Source organism: Phascolarctos cinereus, unplaced genomic scaffold (assembly GCF_003287225.1).
Source record: "Phascolarctos cinereus isolate Bilbo 61053 unplaced genomic scaffold, phaCin_HiC Scaffold_5;HRSCAF=322, whole genome shotgun sequence".
Lineage (NCBI taxonomy): Eukaryota > Metazoa > Chordata > Mammalia > Diprotodontia > Phascolarctidae > Phascolarctos > Phascolarctos cinereus.
This window is the reverse complement of record NW_027555958.1, coordinates 13,485,687-13,507,416: the sequence shown is the minus strand read 5'-3', so window position 1 is coordinate 13,507,416 and position 21,730 is coordinate 13,485,687. Positions and strand designations below refer to the sequence as shown.

Sequence of the window (21,730 nt, the reverse complement as noted above, 5' to 3'; positions counted from 1 at the left end):
GGAGGACTCGCCCATGCCTCCTAGCTCAGCCAAGGCCCAGGTGGCTGCCAGGCCCGGGTTCACTGAGGCCACAGTCTCCTACGGTGACTCTGCTTCCAGAAATCTCTGCACGGGCTGGGATCCATCAACTGCTGTTGCCTTAATCTGTGCCAAAGGCATTGGGAAAATCCAGAGCCTAAGAGCAGACATTACACAGGGCCCCAGCTCCCTTTCAAGGCAAGAAACATAGGAGTCCACCTTAGGGGGCAGACACAAGTCTGGGGGGACAGACGGGGGGCAGGTTTAATTTACATGTCGGCCACACTGGACCTAGGCAGAGAAAAGGGGAGGGGGCTGTAGCCCCAGGAGTCTTCTCCACCCCATGGAGAACAATCCTCAGAGCCCCTTCCACAGAGCCCCCTAGGATGGAGAAGGGAGCTTTGGCTAGGGCAAGGGGTAGAGAAGAGAAGTTGGAATAAGGCTGTCCCCATGTTTGAGGGAAGTCCATGGCCCAGGCCTAAGAAGCAAGTCTGCTGCTGGGGGAGCCTGCAGGTGCCAGTCTGTGCCCCAGATCAGGCCTTCCAGCAGAAGGTCCTAGAGGAAACCCTCCCGCCGGAACTGCTCCTGGAGAAGGTCCCGATACTGGTCAAAGCCCCCTTCGATCCGGGTGACACCACCGCCTTCACACACCCACAGCTCCCGGCAGACCAGGCGGATGAAGCGCTCATTGTGGGATACAAGGATCACCCCCCCCTGCAGAGAATGAGAAGACGGTGGCAGGGTCAGTGGCAGCTCTGGAGATGGGAAAGGCATTCAAAGGTGTCCACTGGTGGGCGGGGTACTGGGCCTCACCCTGAAACTGTTGAGGGCCCGGCCTAAGGCTTCGATCGTTTCCATGTCCAGATGGTTGGTTGGTTCATCCAGGATGTAGAAGTTAGGGCTGCAAGAGAGAACCCCAAGAGGTTCCTCCCACCCCGTGAGGACACCTTCATTCCAGGCAGGGGAAGTATAAAGGAGGGGACAGGTGAACAGCCTCAGGAACGGAAGGCCGGGGGACAGACAGGGGGAAGCAAAGAAAGGAGTCTGCAGCAATGCTATCTCACCAGGGCATGGTCATCTGGGCAAAGGCCACTCGGCTTTTCTGCCCTCCAGACAGGCTAGCAACAGGGCGGACAGCCAGCTCCCCAGAGATGCCATAGCGTCCCAACTGGTGGCGATACTCCTCCTCGGGCCGCCCTAGAACACGTCCCTGCCTGTCATGCGGGTCCCTGGCCTGGCTCGACCCCTCTCAGGCACCCACCCTTCCTCCTCCTCATCCTCCACCCCCAACCCCCCCACACACCAGGGAACTTTCGAGCCAGTAGCTCCACAGCGCTGACATTCAGGTCAAGCTGCTCCACGTGGTGCTGGCTGAAGTAACCGATCTTCAGGTTTCTGCAGGGAAGCAGCAAGGGGGGAGTGAGGATACTAGGCATGCTGCCCTTCCCCTGCGGTGGGCACAGAGGAGGTCTAGGTACCTGTGGGCATGTCTGATCCCCTGCACGGGTGCCAGGTCTCCCATCAACAGCTTCAGCATGGTCGACTTCCCTGCTCCATTCTCCCCCACCTACAAGACAGAACCCTCAGTAGGGGATGGGGCCCCGAGACCTAGCACCTTCCTTCATGATTCTCATGATGGAGCTGACGCCCATGAGGCAGCTTTGGCTTCCTGGGTCGGAAGGGGCTGAGGGCCTGTGGCTGGAGGGTGGAGGAGGAGAGGAGAATGATGGGAGGGCCCAGGCCAGAAATGGGGGCAGCAGCACTCATACCACACAGATCCGAGACTCGAGGTCTGCTGAGACAGAAAGACGACTGAAAATAGGGTGCTGAGCGTCGTAGTGGAAGTCCACTTCATCAAGCTGCAGAACCGGGGGTGAGAACTTTTCAAACCCATCAGGAAACCTGTTAGAGTGAGATGAGGTGAGGTGAGGTGATGAGGCCCCCGCTGGCCTCTCCTCCAGATCCAGACACCATGAACGAGGCACTTACTTTATCACCACCTCTACCTCCTTGTCCACAGGCTTCAGTTCTGGCCTGAGGGAGAGAGAGAGGGGGCAGCTCAGTGGGGGACTTTGGGACACAGTGGAGGGAGGAAGAGCGGGGCTCTGTGGAAGAGGTCATAAGGCATGGGCCCGGGGCTCAATGGGGAATCCAGACTACTCACAGTTTCTCTAGCAATTTGAGTTTACTCTGCACCTGGGACGCTCTGTTGGCATTATAGCGAAAGCGGTCAATAAACACCTGGGGGGAGAACAAGAGGGGTGAGGCTCCGGCCACCACGGCCCCCTGGGTCCCGGATGCCACCGAGCGCGCACCCGCACCTGGATGTGCTGGCGGTACTGCTGCTGGGCTTCGTATTCGCGCTGTTGGCTCTTCAGCCGCTCCTGCTTGCTCTTGACGAAGGTCTCAAAGTCCCCACGGTAGCTGTCCAGCCGCTGGCTATGCAGGTGGATGATATCTGTGGCCACCGCGTTCAAGAAGTTTCGGTCGTGGGAAACAACCAAGATCGTTGAGGGCCAAGTCTGAGGGGTCACGTGGAAGGCGGGCACGAGTTGGGGGGAGGGGTGTCCCCAGAAGCATGAGACCAGAAACCTTACCCCCCCACACCCATCTGCATCCCAGCCCCACCCACCTGCAGGTAATTCTCCAGCCACAAGATAGCCCGTACGTCCAGCATGTTGGTAGGCTCTGAGAGGAACAAGAAAGAAGCCACGTGGTTGAAGGCAGAGCCCATGGCACGTGGCTGCCCCCCACTGTCTGAACCGTCGGAATCTCAGGGCCACTCCTGCCCCTCTCATGCCAAGGCTTCCCAAGGACTCACCATCCAACAGCAGCAGATCTGGTCTAAAGAAGAGAAGGGACATCATGACAGTCTCCTCAGCTGCCCTGTTTCCTTCCCACGCCCCCTCCTCCCAGGCAATGTGGACTCACCGGGCAAAGAGGGCCCTAGCAAGGGCCAGCCGCATCCTCCAGCCACCAGAGAACTCCCTGCAGAGAAAGAGAGACACCCAGACTCAAGGATGGTGTGGGCCATGCTCAACAGGCAGAGCCAGCGGGAAGAGGGGCCCCAAGGGCTGGCAGGGTGGGGGACACTCACCTCGTGGGCTGCTGTTGCATCTTTACATTGAAACCAAGTCCGGCGAGGATAACGGATGCCCTGGACAGAGGGAGAAAGAAGGCACCTGAAAGAGGAGACATAGGGGGATAGGGAAATAGGAGGAGAAAACACACAGCAAGGGGGGGCAGAGTACCTGGCAGGGGCTTTGTCGGCCTCGATCTCTTCGAGCTTGGCATAGATCTCAGCAAGCTGTGCAGCCTCTGGGCCCTCCGCTCTGGGGGGAAGAGGCAATTAGTCGGGAGTAGATGGAACCCATGGGCCCCTCCTCCACATGCCATGGGGCTGTTTGCTGGGCAGCTTGCTGCCTCCAGGGGTGGGGGTGGGGGTGGGGTCGAGACTCTGGGGAGACTCTGCCTCCGCCGGGGGGTGCCGCAGATGCTCACCGGCCTGCCGCGATCTGGGCGCTGAGCTTGCGCTCTTGCTGCAGCAGCCCTTCTCGGAAGGCGTCACTCTCCAGCACGCTCTGCAGGGCCACGGTGTCGTCCCCCGCCACCTCCTGCTCCACGTGTAGGAGGGAGATGTGAGCCGGGATCCGAAGACTCCGCGTCGCCAGCATCTTCAGCAACGTCGTCTTGCCCAGCCCGTTCCGTCCAACTAGTCCATAGCGACGGCCCCATGCTAGGTTCACATCTGCGCCCGTCAACAGAACCCTGGCGGAGGAGTGGAGACGAGGACCCTCAAAGACCAGGAGGAAGGGGGAAATGGGCCGAGCCTGAAGAGAGGGCCCTGCATTTGCCCCCCGGTCCCAGCCGTCCAACACGAGCCCCTCACCGCTCGCCAAAAGAGACATCAAAGTTCTCGATCCGCACGTCATAGGACTTGTTCTTGCCCGACGACGCCAGCCGGCTCTCCTTCTTGCTCCCTGCCTGGCTGGCCGAAGCCTCCTCCAAAACTCTGCAAGGGTGGAACAGAAGTCACTCACAGTCCCCCGACTGCTTCGCCCCATCGGCCAGCCCACTGCCATCTCCGAGCTTACGGAGGACCAGCTGTCCTGAGCGTGTCCTTCTCGGTGCGCTTCTCCTGCTTGGCCTTGAGCCGAGCTTCTGCCTTCTCCAGCTTCTTAGCGTTCACCGTCTGTGGCCGAGAGACACAAACTTGGTCACGCCTCCAGGTGCCCACTGGAGCAAGGGAACCCGGGGCACCCCTCAGATGAAGCTTCACACCAGTATGAGCAACACACAGTGGGGCCCAGAGAGGTTCCCTAGTGCTTCTCTGGGGGACAGAGGTCGTCCTCACACCCCTGAAGAGACAAAAACCATCCTCCGCCACTTTCTGCCCTCCTCACCGAAGACTGGTCCCTCTTTATCAGTCCTGGAACCTTATCGCCATAACCTAGAAATGAGGCAGAAAAGAAATAAGGTCTCACACTTAAAAGTGTCTAACTACCACGTTGCTGACCCTAACCTATCCTGACCCCCTCCAGCCCCCAGGGAGACATCAATTACCTTCAAGGGAGACAGAAAGGTTATATTGGAGGGAGCAGAACTAGACAGAAAAGAGCACTGAGGACAGCAGAAACGATCACGCCCCACAGAACAGACTGGGTGCAGGCAGAGAGCTGGCTCCCCAAACACAGGTAAGGTTTTTAGATTGGCAAAGAATATGAACAATGCACAGGATTGACTAAGGCTCTGAGGAAGGAAAGAGCTGGGTTCAAGACACTCCCTGCACTCACCATAACTTTCGGTCATCTTAGACAACTGGATGGGGGCATCCAGTAACACCTGGCTATGTCCTTGGCTCTGTGGTTCTGCCCTGTGGAGAAGGAAAGAGATGTGTAATTGGCACCAGATGGCCAATGCTGCTGGATCTTGCCCTCATACCCAGCAGCCATGGCACGGTTGTTTGATTGGCTCTGATGAAGGAGCATGCTTTCTAAGGCCTTACTGGCCTATGAACAGCTACTAAGATTTATTAAGAAGCTGTCAGGCACGAGGCACTAGGATTGCAAAAATGAAGAAACAAGAAATTACCTACAAGTAACTTAGGCTGTAATAGAAAAGGGGCGTATACCCAGCGAAAATGAGCATGATCTTTCAGGGAAGGAGATGGATATTCAACAAAATAGGGGATTTCTAAACTTTCCTGATAAAAAGACCAGAGCTCAACAGAAAATCTGATCTTCAAATATAAGACTCAAGAGAGACATAAAAAGGTAAACGGGACAGAAAGAAACAACATGTTATTAATAAGGGCAAACTCTTTACGTCCCTACAAGGGAAGAGGACACTTGTAACCCTTATGAACTGCATCACTATTATACAACGTTAAAGGGGTATACATAAAGGAAGCGGGAATGAGTTGACTTTGATGTAATGATAAAAAAAAAGTCTAATCAAGTGGATTAAATAGACCCAAATAAGTGGATTAATCTGATCTAAGAAAATGTACTGAGAGAAAAAGAAAGGAGGCAGACAAGGGTAAATTACATCATGGAAAAAGGCACAAAAACCTATTACAGAAGAGGGAAAGACGAGGGAGATGAACACAGTTTGAACCTTACTCTCATCAGATCTGGCTCAAGAAGGAAATAACATAATCAGTTAGGTACTAATATTGATAGACTTAACCCTTCTCAGCAATACAAGGACCTAAGACATCTCCAAAGGCCTCATGATGGAAAATGCTATCCATATCCAAAGAAAGAACTATGGAGTTTGAAGCAGATTGAAGCACACTATCTGCTATTTTCTTTTTCTTCTGTTGTATTTTGTTTCCTCTTTCTGGTGGCTCCTGCTATTGGTTCTAATTCTTACTTACAAAATCACTAATGTGAAAATATATTAAATCAAACTAAACTAATTTAAAAAAAAAGAAAAAGGATATAGGGGAAGGTTCTATCTGGGCAAAGGCAAGATTTCAAGTGCTCTTTCGTGGGGGGGGGTGTATTCCTACAGGAGGTACTTGAAGGAAAAAGGGTCACTTCAAGTGACAAAGCCACAGATTTGGAGGCAAAGAACCCAGGCCCACATCCCACTTTTGCCATTTACTACCTGTGTGGCCATGAGCTAGTCTCCTGGACTTCTGAGCCTCGATTTACCCATGTTTGAAATGAGGGAATTTGACTAGACTGGCTGACCAGCTCCTTTCTAGTGCTAAAAACCCTACGGTCTAAATGTTACTTCTCCTCTCTGGGCCTGTGAAAGGGGAGGAGGGGGAATGAAAACTAGATGATCTCTGGGTCTGAATTTCTCTAAGAGCAGACTGTCCTAGCTCCCTTCCAGGCTTAAATCCAATAAACATTTATTAAGCTCCTATGTGCCAGGCACATAGCTGAGAATATAAATAGGAAAAAGATATGTTACCTCCCCACTCTCCGGACTTCAACGTCTCTAGCCATATAACGGGGTGGTTGGAGTGCACATGGACCAAATGTTCTCTAAGCTCCCTGCCTCTGACTTTCCATGTCTTTTTCTCCTCCCTGGGGTTCAGTCAAATGGAGAGTGAAGTTATCAACAGACCAGCTTGTCAAGCTCCTTCCCTCCGTCTAAATCTTCAGACCTCAGTTGCTACCTTTCCTCCAGCTCCATTTCCTGAGCTGCAGAATAGGGGGTGGGAGTGATCGAAGACTAAAGGATTTCTAAGCTACGGCTCCCTCCTTGGAATTCAGTTGCCTCATCTGTAAAGATGAACCAAATGACCTCCCTGTCCTAAGTCTCTGATCTTGGGCACATCAATCTCCCCTCCCAGGGGCCCACCCTGCAGAGGAGGAGCGGACCCTAGCGTCCAGCACCTCTCCCCCTCCTGGAGGTTCAGTCTCCCCTACTGTATAGAGAGGGGAGTCTCTGGTCCCCCCACCAAAGGTTATCTGCGTCCTGGATCAGAACGGGGAAGGGAGGGGATCTCCAGGCCCCGTTCCCTCAGGACTGTCTCCCTCACCTCTGTATAAGGGGAAGGGGGGGTATATCTCTGGTTTCCCCGTGTAACAGAATGGGGATGTCTCCCTGCATGAGAAGGGGAAGAAGTCTCCAGCCTCCTCCTCCTGCTCTGTAACAGGAAGGGTGGGTGTCCCTAACCAGCTCTTCCCCTTCCTCCCCTACAAGGTGTGGGGGGAGCCCCGGCCCCCACCCCCCCCGTGCCTCAGTCTCTCCCCTCCCCGGTGCCCCTCCCCCCTCCCTCCGTGCCTCAGTCTCCCTCCCCGCTCCCCGCTCCCGGTACGCACAGGCGCAGCGTGTTGAACATGCGCTGGCACACGGCCCGGATGCCCGCGCCATCCTTGCTGTCCCCGGACACCTCCTGCAGCAGCTCCCCCACGGCCTCCACCAGGTCGTCCACGGACTCGAAGTCGGCCCTGCCGCTGTGTAGGACGCCTGCGAACGGAGGGGCCCGGGGTCAGGCGGGCGGCCGGGCGGGCGCCCCCCCCCACCTCCACCCCCCCGCCCGGACCCCGCTCACCTGTCACGTAGTCAAACACCTGTCCATCGATTTCGGGGAACTCACTCCTCAGGATGTCGGCGCACGTCGCCATATTCCAGCCGGGCCCGGCTCTGCGCAGGCGCTCTGAGGACGCCGACGCGCAGCCACTGACACACCCCGCCCCGCCCCCACTTCAGCGCCGCTTCCGCGCAGGCGCCGTGAAGGTCCAGAATGGACGCCGACCCACAGGACGCGCCCGTCGACTCTTCCCAGCCTAGCGGGTATCCTTATGCGCAGGCGCCGTGCGGCCGCCAACATGTAGTTTCCGTCCCACCTCTTCCGATTTTTCAACGCCACTCGCAGAGCGCAGAACACGCGCGCAGGCGCCGTACGGTCGCTGACACGACGCCTCACTATGCCACGCCCCTTCCGGCTCTTCGACGTCCCTCCCCGAACGTCACTCGCAGGCGCCAAGGCAAGATCAGCGCGAGCAGGCCACGGCCCCGCCCTCGCTTTACTGAGCTCAGCTGATCTACACCTCCAGCCCTGGTGTGCTCTTGGCCACAAACCCCTCCACCTTCGCTCTCTCCGAGTCCTAGCGCGCAGGCGCCAGCAGCGGCGTAAGGCCCCGCTGGGGTTAAGGGGCGGGATGAAGTCAGCTGAGGGAACCCTTCCTCCCGTCCCAGTATCCTCCGCGCAGCCATGTCTCCCTTAGCCCGGCAGATGAACCACGTGAACCACGCAGATGCCTCTTGGGATTTGTAGTTCTGGAGGGGAGGGACTGACCCGGCAGGTGGCCGAACGTCAGGGGCTCCTTAAAGGGGCAGGGGGTACTCCAGGCCGGCCCCTCTCACGGAGGAGCCAAGAGGGAGAGATGCACAGTACTGGCTAAGAACAAAGCAAGGGGGAACACCTGGGTCGGCACTAGAACCGGACGCGCCGAGGAGAGCGGGGCCTGGAGGGATGCTGGGACGTGGAGTTCAAGCTGGAGCTAAAAATATAAAGCCCCCGGGGCTGCCCTCTCACTCTTCTCCAGGCCACGGCGCCACTTCCTCCTTGCCCCCGCCCCCGGCCCCGCAGGGAGGGCTACACCGGCTGCCCCAGGGAGGGGCAGAAATTGGACACCCCTCCGGGTCCTATCTCACCCCCCAGATTTGTGACGGTCCCACGTCCTCCAGAAGCTCCCCTCTGTAGCCAATGGCCTCCCTAGCCGGGAACCCTCCTCCAGGGGCAGGCGAGGCCAGCGCTACTCCGCACCCGCGGGCTCTCCGGAAGGGGGCCCCTCTCGTCTTCTGCGCCCCATACACGAGGCAAGAGGCCAGTCTCGTTAGACACAGTTCTGGCCTTTGCCCTCTGGGCCCAGGGCCAGGAAGCTGTCACATGAGACAGATGGGGCTAAGTCAGGGCATCTTCATGTCTAGGTCACAGAGAAGGTTCCTACCACTGTTTATAGGAGAAGGCTACTCTGTGAACCTCCCCAAGAAGCCTGACCCAACTTTCTCCCCAGTTCCCATACAATGGGCTCAGAGTCTCCGCTCTACAGAATTTATTGGGTTGATAACTGGACAAAGTCACACGTGTACAAAATGGAGCTCACACTATCCAGAAGCAGGAGGCTGAGGGGGGAAGGAGGGGGCGGGAGGCAGTTACTGGCCTTTCAGGGAGGTGCAGAGGCTGGGGGGCTCTGGCAGCCCGGGCCCCACCCCCCCACCCCTGGGAGAGGGTCAGAGACGTGGCCACCCAAGAGACCCTGGCCTGGCTTTGGTCACAAAACTCAAACAGAGCCCAGAGCTGGGCTGGGACGGACAAAAGAAGGGTTGGGGGACTTCAGGGGCCCCGGGGGGGGGGGGCGCGTCACTCCGTTCATCCCCTTCATAGTGGGGTCGGTCCAGACCTAGTCTAGGGGCTTGTGCAGGGGGTGTGCAGCGATGCAGGAAGGAGGAGACACCAACAGGGAAGAGTTGGGCCAGGCAGCCCAGCCTGGCTCCTCCCCAGGGGGCACCCAGGTTGGTGGAGATTTTGTGAGACCATGGCTGGGCAGCTAGCAGCGGGTTTCGTAGATGCCACTGCGGCCAATGTAGCGCACCCATTTGATGACGTCATGGTCGCTGTAGTTCAGCTTGGGTTCAAACACCTTTAGGTATCGCACCTTCAGGCCAGAGGGTGCAAATGGTACCTGGAGAGCAAGGACAAGGTCAGGGTACCTCCCTCGCCAGCCCAGCACTCCCCAGAGAAAGACAGGCAGCCCTTCCTCCCTGCACAGGCAGCCCCACTGCCTGAGGCCTGCATTGCTCTGCCTTCAAGGCTCAGCCCCAGGGCCACCTCCTCCAGGAGGCCTTTCTTGATGTTTCCATTTGTTAAAGACCTCCCACCTTCTGATTCTACCAAACCGTGCTCCTCTACTACTCCAGCAGAATGTAGATTCTTTGAGAGCATGGACTAGGGGTCTATCTGTGTGCAAGCAGTGAGAAGACGGACACAGATTTGGAGCAGAGTGGGTAAATGTTTGTGGAGAAGTGCAGGGTGGGCTTAGCAAAGATTTCAGGCACCAAGACAGAAAGTATTATCACCCACTGCTTTTTTTCCACAGAGCCTAGCTGCGAGGTTCAAGGATGACCTAAATTATACTTTTCCAAAGTTCACGAGCAGACAGAAGTCAGGAAAATCCCAACCTGAGTGGCAACTGGCAATGGGAGTCTGAAATGGCCAGCCAGAGGAGTGGCAGCTCAGGGCTGCCTGTGCACACAACCCCGGTGGGGGGAGCACATTTCTTTCCAAGAATATTAAAACGAAGTGATGTAACAAAAATCTTCATTGTGTGGGATGATTTTTTCAGTATGAAAATTAGACTTAAATTTTTGTTTTGCTCCCCAATTTCTCCTACCCTCTGCATATTCTTGCAGTATTCTAATCCCTGCCCAGACCACCACATGTGGGCTCTATCAATGTATTACTTTGTGAAACACTAGCATTAAAGAATGTGGCCTTCTGGGGGCTGTCTTGTCCCTGTCCTGTCCTGGTTCTACTAAAACTGGCTTTAGCTTGGGCCTCCATTTCCTCCCCTCTCCAAGCTGGGCTGGATAAGGAGGCCTCTTGAGATCCGCCACCTGTGATCCTTCTAGGCTTCTGCAGCCTTCTAGGTCCTGGGCGCGGCCTTTTGACTGAGTCCAAGTTTTATAGAACCAATCCTTTTATGAAGGGGGTTTCAGTTTACCAGCTGTACTTGAGGACCTAGCGGCCACGGGCTCCTCACCTCTGCGCCAGAGCCAGCAGCTTCCTAAGGATCTCACCTCAAAGTTCATGGAGATGGGAGGCCGGGCCCACTTCTTCTTGTCATTGGTTGGAAGCAGCTCAATCTCCGCACTGATCTGTGATTCCTTCATTCCTGCCATGCGCTTGATCCTAAGGGCACAGAGGCAAGGGCGGCTGCTTTGACCCTACACACTGGAAAGGCCTTCAGGGGGCCGGAGGTGAAGTGAACTAGGCAGCAAGGGAGACGAGGAGGGCTGGAAGGATGCTCCAGACTGGGGGCCGAGCTTTTGGGGATTTCCACACTGATCTCTTGGGGCCCCAACTGCCTTATCTGTCAAAGAGGCATAGTGTCACCTGCTCTGTTTACCTTACAGAGACATCTACAGCTGAATGCCCAAATGCTTGGTAATTATACAAGCTAGAACTTTAAGGCACCGCTGGGATGAGACAAGACGAGGGGAACAGGGGGAGGCCTCTCATGCTGGGTCCAAGGGGAGTGCGAAGGGGCCTATGTGTATCAGCCCCCAGGTCTCCCCCACCCCACTCACTTCCACACAATGGCGTTTTCACTGGCCTTGTACTTGGCTTTTCCCTTCATGCAGATCACCTGAACCCCACTTGTGTTCAGCGGTGTTGGGATCCGGACCTAAAATTCATGAGCCCATCACTGACAGTCCCAAGTTGGCACAAGTGCTCCCCCCTCCCCAACTCCTTGCCAGCCCCCTTCCCGCACCTCAATTTTCTGGGCCAGCAAGGAAGGTTTAAAGTTGGACTTGATGACAACTTTGACCTCCAGTTTGGTCCGTCCCACCTCCCGCACCAGGGGGATCACCCGGAAGGGAAGGATGATGTCCTTGGTGGTTCGGTACCTGTGGAGAGAAAGGGCAGGACGGTCAGGGAGCGACAGTGGCCTGGGGGAATCCCCACCCCACACTCTGAGGCCCAGGGGGTCCTCACCCCACACTGAGAGGTTTGGAGGGGTCCCCACCCCACTCTGCCCTACTTGCCTCATAAGCTCAAACTCTCCATCAGGGGGGATGAAACTGATGCTTCGTTCAGAGTCAAACTTGCTGAGCCTCACGCACTGGTGGAAGGTGCAGTCATCTATGGCGATGGACTGCTTCCCACTGTGGGCAGAAGCAAAGGCTTGAACGGGGAATAGAGAGGGGAGAAGGGGAAGACAGGGCCCAAGCTCTTCTGGCCTAATCAGATCTTTGCAGGGAGAGAGATGAGCCTTCTGGGAAGCTGGGCCAAAGCTCTGGGAGCCGAGTCTGGAAAAGCTCAGCCCTCTTCTGCTGGGGGGAAACCCAACCAAGAGCCTAGCTCCCTGGGCCACGGCTGCCTGGCAGTTACCATCCTTCCTCTGGGGCCCACATAGGACAGGGAGGGACACCCGGCCCAAGCCTCCCCTCCTCAAAGGCCTCTGCTCTGCACAAAGCGCCTTCCTCACACCTCGAGGGTCTCTGCCCACCTCTTGCCAGTCTCATCAGCCGTGCCCTTGCCCTGCTTCTCGATGACAATCTTGTCATTCATCCCAAACTTGCACTCCGGCATGCCGCTAAGATAGCTCTTCATCACAACCCGGCCAGACACGTGAGCGCTGAGTACCTGCCCTGGAGGAGGAGGACAGGAGAGTCAGGCCTCCGAGCAAGGGGCCCAGCCCAGGACGCCCACGTGAAGCCCACCCGCTTACCCTGAGGAGACATGAGCAGGTTGACGCTCTCGAGCACATCCAGGAAGAGCTCGTTCCGACGATATTTGATGCCCTCACGCCGCCAACCGATCTGCCCTGTCACCTGGCTGGTGATCTGAGACTGTTCTTCCTTTGTCTAGATGGAGGGGGTTGGGAGGGTCACAGGAAACTCACCAACAGCTCCCACTCCCCAGCTTCTGAGTTCCCCTTAAATCCTGACCACCCAGCCTCCCAAATCCAGGGAGGAGCCTGAGGGAAGGACACTGAGGCACCAGCCTACCTGATGCTGAAGACATGCCATAGGGAAGAGGAAGGGAGCCAGAAGAGGGTCAGCATCGGAGCAGAGGAAAGAGAAGAGGAAGGAGCAGCAGGTCAGGGCCAGCCCAGAGGAACACCCATCCGTTCACCAACCCTGGGGCCCCCAGACCAAGTCACAGAAAAGAATCAGTCACCCCAGGCAAAGAGACTCTTGGTGGCCTACAGGACCCCACCCTTCCCCTCCCCCATCCCCCCCAAAGGGCTTCACTTCCTCTTCCCTTCTCCCTACGAAGAAGAAAAGAGCTAGAGCTAAGTTCCTTGAAAAAGGGATGCAGACTCGGCTGATCTCCAGCCGGAAGAAGGCCAAGCAGCCTCTCAAAGAATCAGTAACCATGGCAACAGGGCCAGCCCTGCCCCTCCCATCGGGCACGTGACTGAGCCGTGCCAAGGTTCTGGTACCTGGCTCTTAATGCCCTGTTGAGTGATGAACGTTTTCAGAGCTCCCGTCTCCGAGTTCTGTGGGTAGCCGAAGTCCAGGATCTCTGTGGGGGAAGAGGGCCGTCAGCTAGCCTCTGTGGGGCGGGGCTGGGAGGAGCCTGGCCTCCAGCTGGCAGGGGGTGGGCAGGTGCCAGGAAGGAGCCGGGGGGGGGGGCCCGCAGGGTACCCCAGGCCACGCCCCCAAGGCTGCCCAAGCTCCCACCTGGGTAAGGCCCCCCCATCCTCCCCACCCTCCCCTCACCGTCCAGCAGCTCGTAGATGAGCACAAAGTTGTTCTTGATGTTCTCCTCGCTGATCTTGCCGAAGTAGGCAGCCATGACGTCACACATCTTGTAGAGGAACTCGAAGACCATGGCAGCATTGACATTTTGCTTGGTGACAGCTGCCAGCCAGATGTTGGAGCGCTTGACATGGAAGAAGCTAGTGCGGGCAATGTTGGTGACGGGGGAGCGCACCTGCTGCCGGGCGTGGATCACGTTGACGCGGAAGGCGTCCACGGCGTTCCGCCTGGAGAGGGAACACGAGGGCCGCTCAGGGGCTAGCAGAGCGGCCCCGCGAGGGGGACGCCCCCAGCCATCCCTCGCGGGAGAGGAGCGGCCTCTCTATGGCTGCTCCGTATGGGATGCCCGGCTGCCAGGGACTAGGAAAGAGAGACCACCCTCCGGGCAGGCCTACAAGAGCACGCGGCTGACCGTCAGGCCTGGGCCTCAGCCCTCTTCTACACGCTGGCTGCATCTCCCCAGTGAGATGGGCCTTCAGCTGCCCCAGACACTGAATGTGAGGAGCCAGACGAACATTCTGAATGGCTGTGGCCTCCAGAGGCCACCCTGCTAGCCAGCCCCCAGAGGGCCAAGGAGGCAGCCCGTTCTCGGGGGGGAGGGGAGGGAACCCAGAGCTGTTCAACAGGGACTGGAACTGCCCAACCTGGATCAGGACTAGATTCCTGGGCAAGTGGAGGGAAAGGGGGGAAGAGGGAGGTAAAAAATCAGGGTTGCGGGCAATATGCCCGATGCCCACCTATGCCAAAGGCTGCAGCTGGCAGGCCGCTTACCTATTGCTATGGCAGCCAATGAGATGGGATGAGAAAAATGATGCCAACGAGAAGAACAGTGACAGCAACGAGAGAAAGGGTTAGACAGACACACGGACACACGGACACACAGACAGAGGAGGCCTACGACTCAGGCTCAGGCTCTGGAGGCCAGCAAAGCCCACCCCAGTGTGCAGTGGGCGGCAAATCCATCGGGAGGCATCGCAGATGTCATTCTCCTCGAGGAAGCAGCTACCCTTCCAGTCCTGCCCAGCGGCTCTGGCCCCCTAGCCCCCTCGGGTGCACTGACTCTGCCACATCTCCGAGGAGCCAGGGAGCCTAGGCCTGGGCTGGGACGAGGAGAAAGGGCCAGCTCAGAGCAGAGGGGCCAGGAGTGGGGGAGGAAGGGACAAGAAGCAGCGACTGGAAGGGCCCTTGGGGTCATCTGCTCCAGCTACCTCCCTCATTCTTACAGATGGAGAAACAGAAACCGAGACAGCAGGTGACTTGCCCAAGGTCACACAGCCAGGCGTGGAACCCTAGTCCCAAGACTCCAAGTTCAGGGCTTGTTCCTCTATGCTTGTTAGCTGAGTGACCTCAGGCAAGTGACCTCCCCTCTCTAGGCAGGACTAGAAGGCCTGAGGGCTCTCCCAGCCCCCAGCAGGCCAGTCAGGCCCTGCTAAGGCCTTGCCAAGCAGGCCGGAGTGCTTTGGCCAAGCTCTTGCAAAACAATGGAAGTGCACAGTGGGTGTCCTGGCAGCCCCAAGCTGGCCAGAGAAGCAGGACTACAGACAGGCTCCATGCTGTACAACTTTCCTGCCTGGCTCTCCCCGCTGGCAGGCATGCTGGCATCGCGACACGTTCTGTGGGCGGGGGCCGAGCCTGCATGCACAAACCACCAGGGACACTCACCCAATGTCATCTCGGTAGACCCGGGAGATGAGCACCTCTCCCTTGTGGTTGTAGATGAAAAGCCCTCCAATCATGGTGGCGACTCAGTCTCCTCTGCCCATGGCTCTGAGAACAGACCTAGGGAAGGAGATGGGGAGAAGGTGAGGCCCAGGCCCAGAGCCCCCTGGGGCTCCACTCAGGGCTCCAGGCAGTGGGTCGAAGGAAGCTCATCTGCCTCACCCAAAGAGTTAAGAGAGGTGTGGAGGGCAGAGACCGAGGGCAGGCCCACAGCCAGGAACCCCGCTGCCCCCTGGAGACAGTGGTACAACTCTGGATGCCAATCCTGCCCGACACTTGCTACCAGTGTGACCCTCCCCCCAGCCTCAGTGTCCTCATCTTTAACACAAAAGGCTGGTGTGGATTGCCTTTGAGATAGTTCCAGGCCCACAGGATGGACAGTTACTTCCTATCTCCCCACCCAGGTCCCTCTTGGGGCACCTGCAGCCCCGAGTTACTGAACAGGCCCCAGTGACCCCAACCCAGCACCAGCCCTCTGAGCCCTGCTTTGCCCAAGGCTTTCTCAAGTGGAGGAATCTCCTTTGCCCAAGTCTCAGCTGCCATGAAAGTGCCTCGCCCCTGTCCCAGGCCCAGCCAGGGTCAGGAGTGTCTGATAGGAGTGGGCAGGGCAGATTAGAGAGGCTCCACCAGGCAGAGGGGCTGTGGCCTCGGGGTGACGCCCCAAACGCAGCGGCAGCTTAAGCAGCTTAGCAGAGCTAACAGCTGACCAAGCAGCTCCCTAGGGTCTAGGGGCTGAGAGGGTGGGAAGGGAATAACTCCCACTCTAGGGCACAAAGCCTAGACTCAATTCCTGTAGCTCAGACAGAGCTAAGGAGGCAGCTGGGACCCTGGGAAGATGCCAGGAAACCAGAATGCTCGTGCCTGACAAGTCACACTTACTACCAGCCGACCGTTGCTGGAGCTGGGTGACCTTAGGCTAGTTACCTCTTTGGGCCTCAGTTTCTTAACCTGTAAAATGGGAGGGCTGAATTGGGCTCAACCTGTAAGCCTATGATTTCTCCGATGGTGTCTGGGTCCTGGCTGCTTACACAAAGGGCCTTACATGGAAATGCCTGCAACCCTGCCTATTTCAGGAAGGACCAACTTTATTCCTCTTTTCTGGGATTAAGCCTGGCATTGGTTACTTCCCCCCCACCCACCCAAACTGACTTCTCAGATGCCTTCTACATGGTCTGTGGGACACTGCGGAAACAAAGGCGTTCAGGCCAATAATGGGGGGACAAAAGAGCCAGAGGAAGATGGCAAAGGGAGGTGAGGCCCCAGCAGGCCAGGATCGAGGGGCAGCTTTGTGCCCAGCACCTGGGGGGAAGAGAAGAGGGGACCCCAAGCGAGTAAAGCTGATAGATTTCTGCTTCAACCCAAGAACCCACAACTGACTCTGAAAGGCATGACACGGGCAGATTTTGAGCAGAATGAGGGAGGGGGGAAGGGGGGAAAGAGACTGGAGGAAGTTCCCTTCTCAAAAAAGGCCAAGGCAGCAATGGGCAGAGGATTCTTCCTGGGAAATCCAGAAGAATGGGAATGTGTATGTGTGTGTGTGCGCGCGTGTGTGTGTGTGCGTGTGCGTGTGTGTGTGCGCGCGTGCACGTGCATCCTTCTGAAGAGAGCCAAACTCAGTGGGGTGGGGGAGGACACAGCCCTTGTCTGCCAAGGAAAGGACACCCCAGGGTGAGCCTCTGTCTCTAGCTAAAGAAGAGTCCAGATCTAGAGGATGGGTGGGGTCAGTCCCTGGAGTGAGGGAGAGACAGAAGAGGGCCCTGGATCTGATAAAGAGGAGATGATCAAGGAAAGGGACACAGGCAGAAGAGGTGAAGAGGGCAGAAGGAGAAGGGAGAGGGGTAGACGAGCCAGGTAGAAAAGAGGGGAGTGGAGCACTGCCCTGGAACGCAAGGGTGGGGAGTGAAGGGGAGGGGTGCAGTAAGTGGGCATGTCCCCTGAGCAGCTGGAGCGAAGAGGGGCCTGGCTCCCTTCTAGATGGAAAAGGGGGGGAGGCAGGAGAGGAGGGAGCAGGGATGTTTTGCAAGGATAGGGTCCAGGCTTATCAGAACCTTCTCCTAAGGACTGGGGTGGGGTAGGCCTGTGATCCTGCAAAGGTCAGTGAGAGACCCGTAATGTTGAATTGGGGCGAGTCTGTCCTGGAGAGAGGGGCAGTCGTAGCAGCCAGGTGGGCTGGGGGGTGGTGAATGAAGCAGGTAGAAGGAAGGGTCCTGGGAATGAAGAGAAGAGGCCCACTCTGGGGTTCTTGCATGGCAGGAAGGGGAGATGCTGGGCCAATCCCGGTGTTGGGGAGAGGGATGCAGAGATCAGGGCACAACAAAGGAGTCTTTCCTGGTAGGGATGGGGTTGGGAGTGTCTTTGGAAAGAGGGCAGATCAGGAAAGACCATGGCTAGGTGGCATCTCCCTTGGAAAAAGCATCAGCCCCATAGCTGTGGGGTTGGGGCAGAGGCGAGCCCCTTCTTGTGAAGGGACAGGCAAAGGGCCTGACCCTTCGGGGACAGGAAGGGGCCCTGCACTCCAGAGCTAGAGGGGTGAATTCCCATGGGGGAGGCGACGCCTGGTGTGGGCCAGGAAATGGGAGACAATGGCTCCCTCCTGAAAGAAGGGGGGATGGGAGGGCAGGGTCCTTCCACACACAGCCAGTGAATCTGAGTAACGGGAGCACTTTCTCCAAAGGGTCTGCCCCAGGGTAAGGGACTGTGGAGCGCGGCCCTTGGGGGGCTCTTCTGCAATGGCAGGGAACACAAGGTTCTAGGTTGGGAGCTGGAAAGGACCCTGAAGGTTATTTCCTTCTCTTAACTAAGAGGGAACCTTAATCCCACAGAGGGAAAGTGCCTTGCCCTATCTAACTCACAAAGCTACTAAGCAGCAGAGGCAGCATTCACACCCGGGACCTCCAAATCCAGTGCTATCTCATGTTGCCCCTGGGGTACAGCAGGGAAAGGGGTCTGTCCTCGGAGAAGCGCAGCTGCTTATGGGGAGAAGCGGAAGGGTCTGCCGGCGGAGGAGAGAGTATCGGGCTCCCAACCATGCGGGGTATGTGTGCAGCAGGGCAGGGGGCAGCCCTAGTCAATGGGGGGCGGGCCTTCCGAGTATTGCCCCGACCCTCTCGCGAAGGGTTCTGTCTGGTCCCTGGGGGGAGGGCGGGGTCGTCCAAGCGCTCACAGTCCGGAATAGAGGAGTCGGGGGACCAGCGCAGCTCGGGGACAAGGGCGCCCTCATCTGGGGGGGGCCTCGGTGTCCTCGGCCCAGACTGGTCAGTCCAGGTCCGGGGAGGGGTCCCGAGGACCCTCGGGGGAGGGGGGGGTCTTCGGAGGAGAGAGGTCTGGGATCCCTGTTCGGGGGGGTGTGGGTGTCCCGGGGGCGTCCGTGAGGGGCGTCCTGGCGGGGGCGGGGTGTCCGGATCGGGTCTGAGGGGGTACAGGCCTGCCTCCCCACCCCCTCCCCAGCCGCGCCCCGAGGCATCCATTGATCCCCGTCGCGCTCGGGCCCGGGCCCCCCGCGCCCCTTCTCACCAGGCGCCGCCGCGGCCCGTCCGTCCGTCGACCGGTCGCTTGGTCAGTCGATCCGTGCGAGGGTCCGGCTCCGCCGCCGCCGCCGCCGCCGCCGCCGCCGCCGCGACGCCGCCGCTCCCAAGATGTCCGCCCGCCCCCCGCCCGCGGCCTCAGCTTTCACCGCAGTGCCGGCTCCGCCCCGGCCTGCCTGCCCCGCCCGGCTAGGCCCAATGCGCGCGCGCGTCAGCTCCCCCCGGACTACGACTCCCAGCGGGCCTCTCGGCGCCGGCGCCGGGCATGCGCAGGCGGCGCCGCACTACAGCTCCCAGAAGGCTCCGGGGGCCCTTCCCTCTTCAACCTCACCTCCTTTGGGAAAAGGGTCTCCCAGCATGCTTCGCTCCATTTTCTCACGGAGCTTGCTGGGAAATGTAGTCTTCCTATGTCCCTTCCTATCCAGCTCCGCTAGGAGCCTGGGTTCGGAGCCGGAAGGAGCTTTAGAGGTCATGGGATCCAGGGCTTAGGGCTGGAAGGGACTTTTGAGGCCGCACGAGTCCTGCCCTGTCGCTTCACAGATGAGGAAACTGAGGCCCGGAAAGATGAAGAACCTGGCACCTAGTGGATGCTTAATAAAATGCTTGTTGATTGATTGCCCAAGGTCACGCAGGGAACATCCAAGGCAGAATTCGAACCCAAGTCCATTTACTTCAAATCCCCTTCTCGAAGATCAAAAAAAGAAAAGAAAAGAAAAGAAAGCTCACGGGTTAGGAGCTGGGAGGAAAGTTCGAGGCTATCCAAGCCCCACGGTCTCGTCTGAGAGAGGGACGCAGCCCCGGGGAAGGAACCCGAAGGTCCCCTGGCTCCCTCTGTCCAGGGATGCACCCCTCAGGCCAGCAGGCGTTCCTCCAGACACGACCCCGGCACAGACAAAGAGGATACACTTCCTAGACCCCAAATTCCTAGAGTGGAGGTTAGCCCTCCCCTGCTCACTGAGCTGCTGGGGCTCCCTCTTGTCCGTAGGACAACACAGTGAACTCTGGCTGGCTCGTAGAGCCCTTCTCCACGTCATATACAGTATTCCCCTTTATGCGCTTGTCGTCTGGCCAAAACTGCCTCCACCATGACATTCCACTTCCCACCTCCGAGCCTTTGCACGGGCTGTGCCCCTTCCCTGAAATGCACTTCTTCCTCCCCTCTTCTCCCTGGCATCCCTAGCTCCTCCCTTCCAGACTCCGCTTTCCTGGGCATCCCTAATGACTTTGCATTTGCTTTGTGTGTATAATTTTGTATCCATTTTTCTGCTTGCCTACTGCTTTGCCACAGGGCCCTCCTTGAGGTCAAGGACCATTCTGGGGGTTTTGTCTTTGTCTCCCTGGAGGGCCTGAACAATGCTTGGTTAATGCTCGTTGAATGACTGGCTGACTGGCCACCAGGGGCCTCCAAACCCCTAGAAATTCTAGTTCTGGGTTAAGACGCCAGCAAAAGCCCACTAGACACATAGGGTTGGCAGGGACCCTAATTAAGGACCATCACTTTTCAGCTAGGGAAACTGAGGCCTAGAGAGGGAGGGTGCCCAAGTGCCACCACACACACTGTCTCCCCTGATAGAATGAAAGCTTTTTGAAGGCAGGGACTGTTACATTGTTTTTACTCCCCAGCACCTGGCACATAAGAAGTACTGAAGACGTGTTTGTTTGTACGCCTGACTGATCTTTTTTGACCCCAGCAGGACTTCCTGGAGGCCTGAAATCTCAACCCTATTGTTTTGGAGCCAGGAGCTCTAATGCAGGATTCTTTCCTTCAAAGACGCAGGACAGCCATTCTCCAACACCGAAGTCCCGTGGCTTGCACTCAGAACTATAAGTCTGTTCTCTCGGGCTTCTCCTGGGCCTGGGGAAGCCACATCCCTTAGACTGAGACTGCCCCCTAGGACCCCCAAGAAAAGGCGTCTGCTACCCAGGGAGGGAGGTGGGGATGGGAGGGCGGGCATGGGCAGAAGCGGGCTATTAGAACCAGCATGCAGCCAGAGGGACCATTCCAGTCCCGGGCAGATGCAGAGAGAGGAGGCCCAGGCTTCAGTCCCAGCCCCCCCCACCCCCACCCCCAGCAAAGGCTGAGAGCATTCATTTCTCCTTAGCCTTCCACCACAGGACCCCAAATCTGCCTTTGAAAGCTCACCTCCCTCCGTACAGTTCAACATTTATTTATTAAGCACTTAATGCAGAGCACCGTGCTAGGCATTGTGGGGATACGTCAAGGTTGAATAAACCTCAGCCCCTGCCCTCACGGAGGGATAGGACAACTCAGGTAGCTGGTTGGTGGCAACAGTGAGGCTGAAGGCCGGATGACCCGAGTTCAAATCTGCCATTTGAACTCAGACACTTCCTAGCCAGGCATTTAACCTGTTTGCCTCAGTTTCCTCAACCGTAAAGCCAAGATAATAATAGCCCCCCATGACCGTCGTGAGGATAAAATGAGACATTTCTAAATTAGCACAGTGCCTGGCACATGGCAGGTGCTCTATAAATGCTATTCCCACCCATGCCCCCCACTACACATCCCTCTAGTATGTAAGTGCTGACTAACAGTGGGAGGGAAGTCTGAGCCCCAACATGGAGCATCTTGGAAGGCTTCTGGGAAGGAGTGTTTGAGTTGGGCTGAAAGGAGCAGCAGTCGAAGAAGGGGTGGGAGGTGAGCCGAGCCCCATCCTGGCAAAAGAATGGAGGCAGGAAAGGGCAAGGTACATTCGAGGGCAGTCCAGAGTCCTGTTTGGCATTGGGTACATAGAGGGCAGGAAACTGGGGGGAGGGGAGGGGGAAGCTAGGGTGATGCCAGGTCTTAGGAGGTATCTTGAATGCCAGATGAGCTTGACTCAGTGGGCAATAGGGAGCCATGGGAGAGGTGTGAGCAGAGAAGTGAGAGGCCTAGACTTATGTTTGAGAAAGTTGGGACTGTCACTGTCAGGAAGACTGAACTGGAGGAGAGGGGAGTCAAGTAATATGGGCTTGGCCAGGGTAGGGGCAGTGGAAATAAGGAGAAGGGGTAACAG

General features: G+C 57.5%; 2 protein-coding genes across 3 annotated transcripts; both read right to left on the bottom strand.

Moving 5' to 3' along the window:
- Positions 1–256: 256 nt before the first annotated feature.
- On the bottom strand, positions 257–7,699 carry ABCF3 (ATP binding cassette subfamily F member 3). 2 transcript variants are annotated; one of them, XM_021005594.2, is made up of 21 exons: positions 7,532–7,699; positions 7,299–7,446; positions 4,812–4,891; positions 4,422–4,468; positions 4,113–4,210; positions 3,908–4,030; positions 3,520–3,786; positions 3,270–3,350; positions 3,116–3,175; positions 2,950–3,006; positions 2,840–2,862; positions 2,651–2,706; positions 2,340–2,540; positions 2,183–2,259; positions 2,008–2,052; positions 1,788–1,920; positions 1,497–1,585; positions 1,322–1,413; positions 1,083–1,215; positions 832–919; positions 257–732 (listed from the first exon to the last, which is right to left on the bottom strand). In XM_021005594.2, exons 1-21 carry the CDS (start codon positions 7,602–7,604, stop codon positions 574–576), a joined length of 2,130 nt encoding a protein of 709 aa, XP_020861253.1. In that variant the 5' UTR covers positions 7,605–7,699; the 3' UTR covers positions 257–573. The 2 variants fall into 2 exon arrangements, with proteins under 2 accessions (XP_020861253.1, XP_020861254.1); XM_021005595.2 differs by lacking the exons at positions 7,299–7,446; positions 7,532–7,699 and adding an exon at positions 6,442–6,546.
- A 1,324-nt stretch (positions 7,700–9,023) lies between these two features.
- On the bottom strand, positions 9,024–18,820 carry AP2M1 (adaptor related protein complex 2 subunit mu 1). The gene is made up of 12 exons (XM_021005596.2): positions 18,706–18,820; positions 15,136–15,252; positions 13,435–13,700; positions 13,155–13,237; positions 12,718–12,723; positions 12,438–12,573; positions 12,216–12,357; positions 11,752–11,871; positions 11,478–11,613; positions 11,293–11,390; positions 10,783–10,894; positions 9,024–9,668 (listed from the first exon to the last, which is right to left on the bottom strand). Exons 2-12 carry the CDS (start codon positions 15,207–15,209, stop codon positions 9,534–9,536), a joined length of 1,308 nt encoding a protein of 435 aa, XP_020861255.1. The 5' UTR covers positions 15,210–15,252; positions 18,706–18,820; the 3' UTR covers positions 9,024–9,533.
- Positions 18,821–21,730: the final 2,910 nt, after the last annotated feature.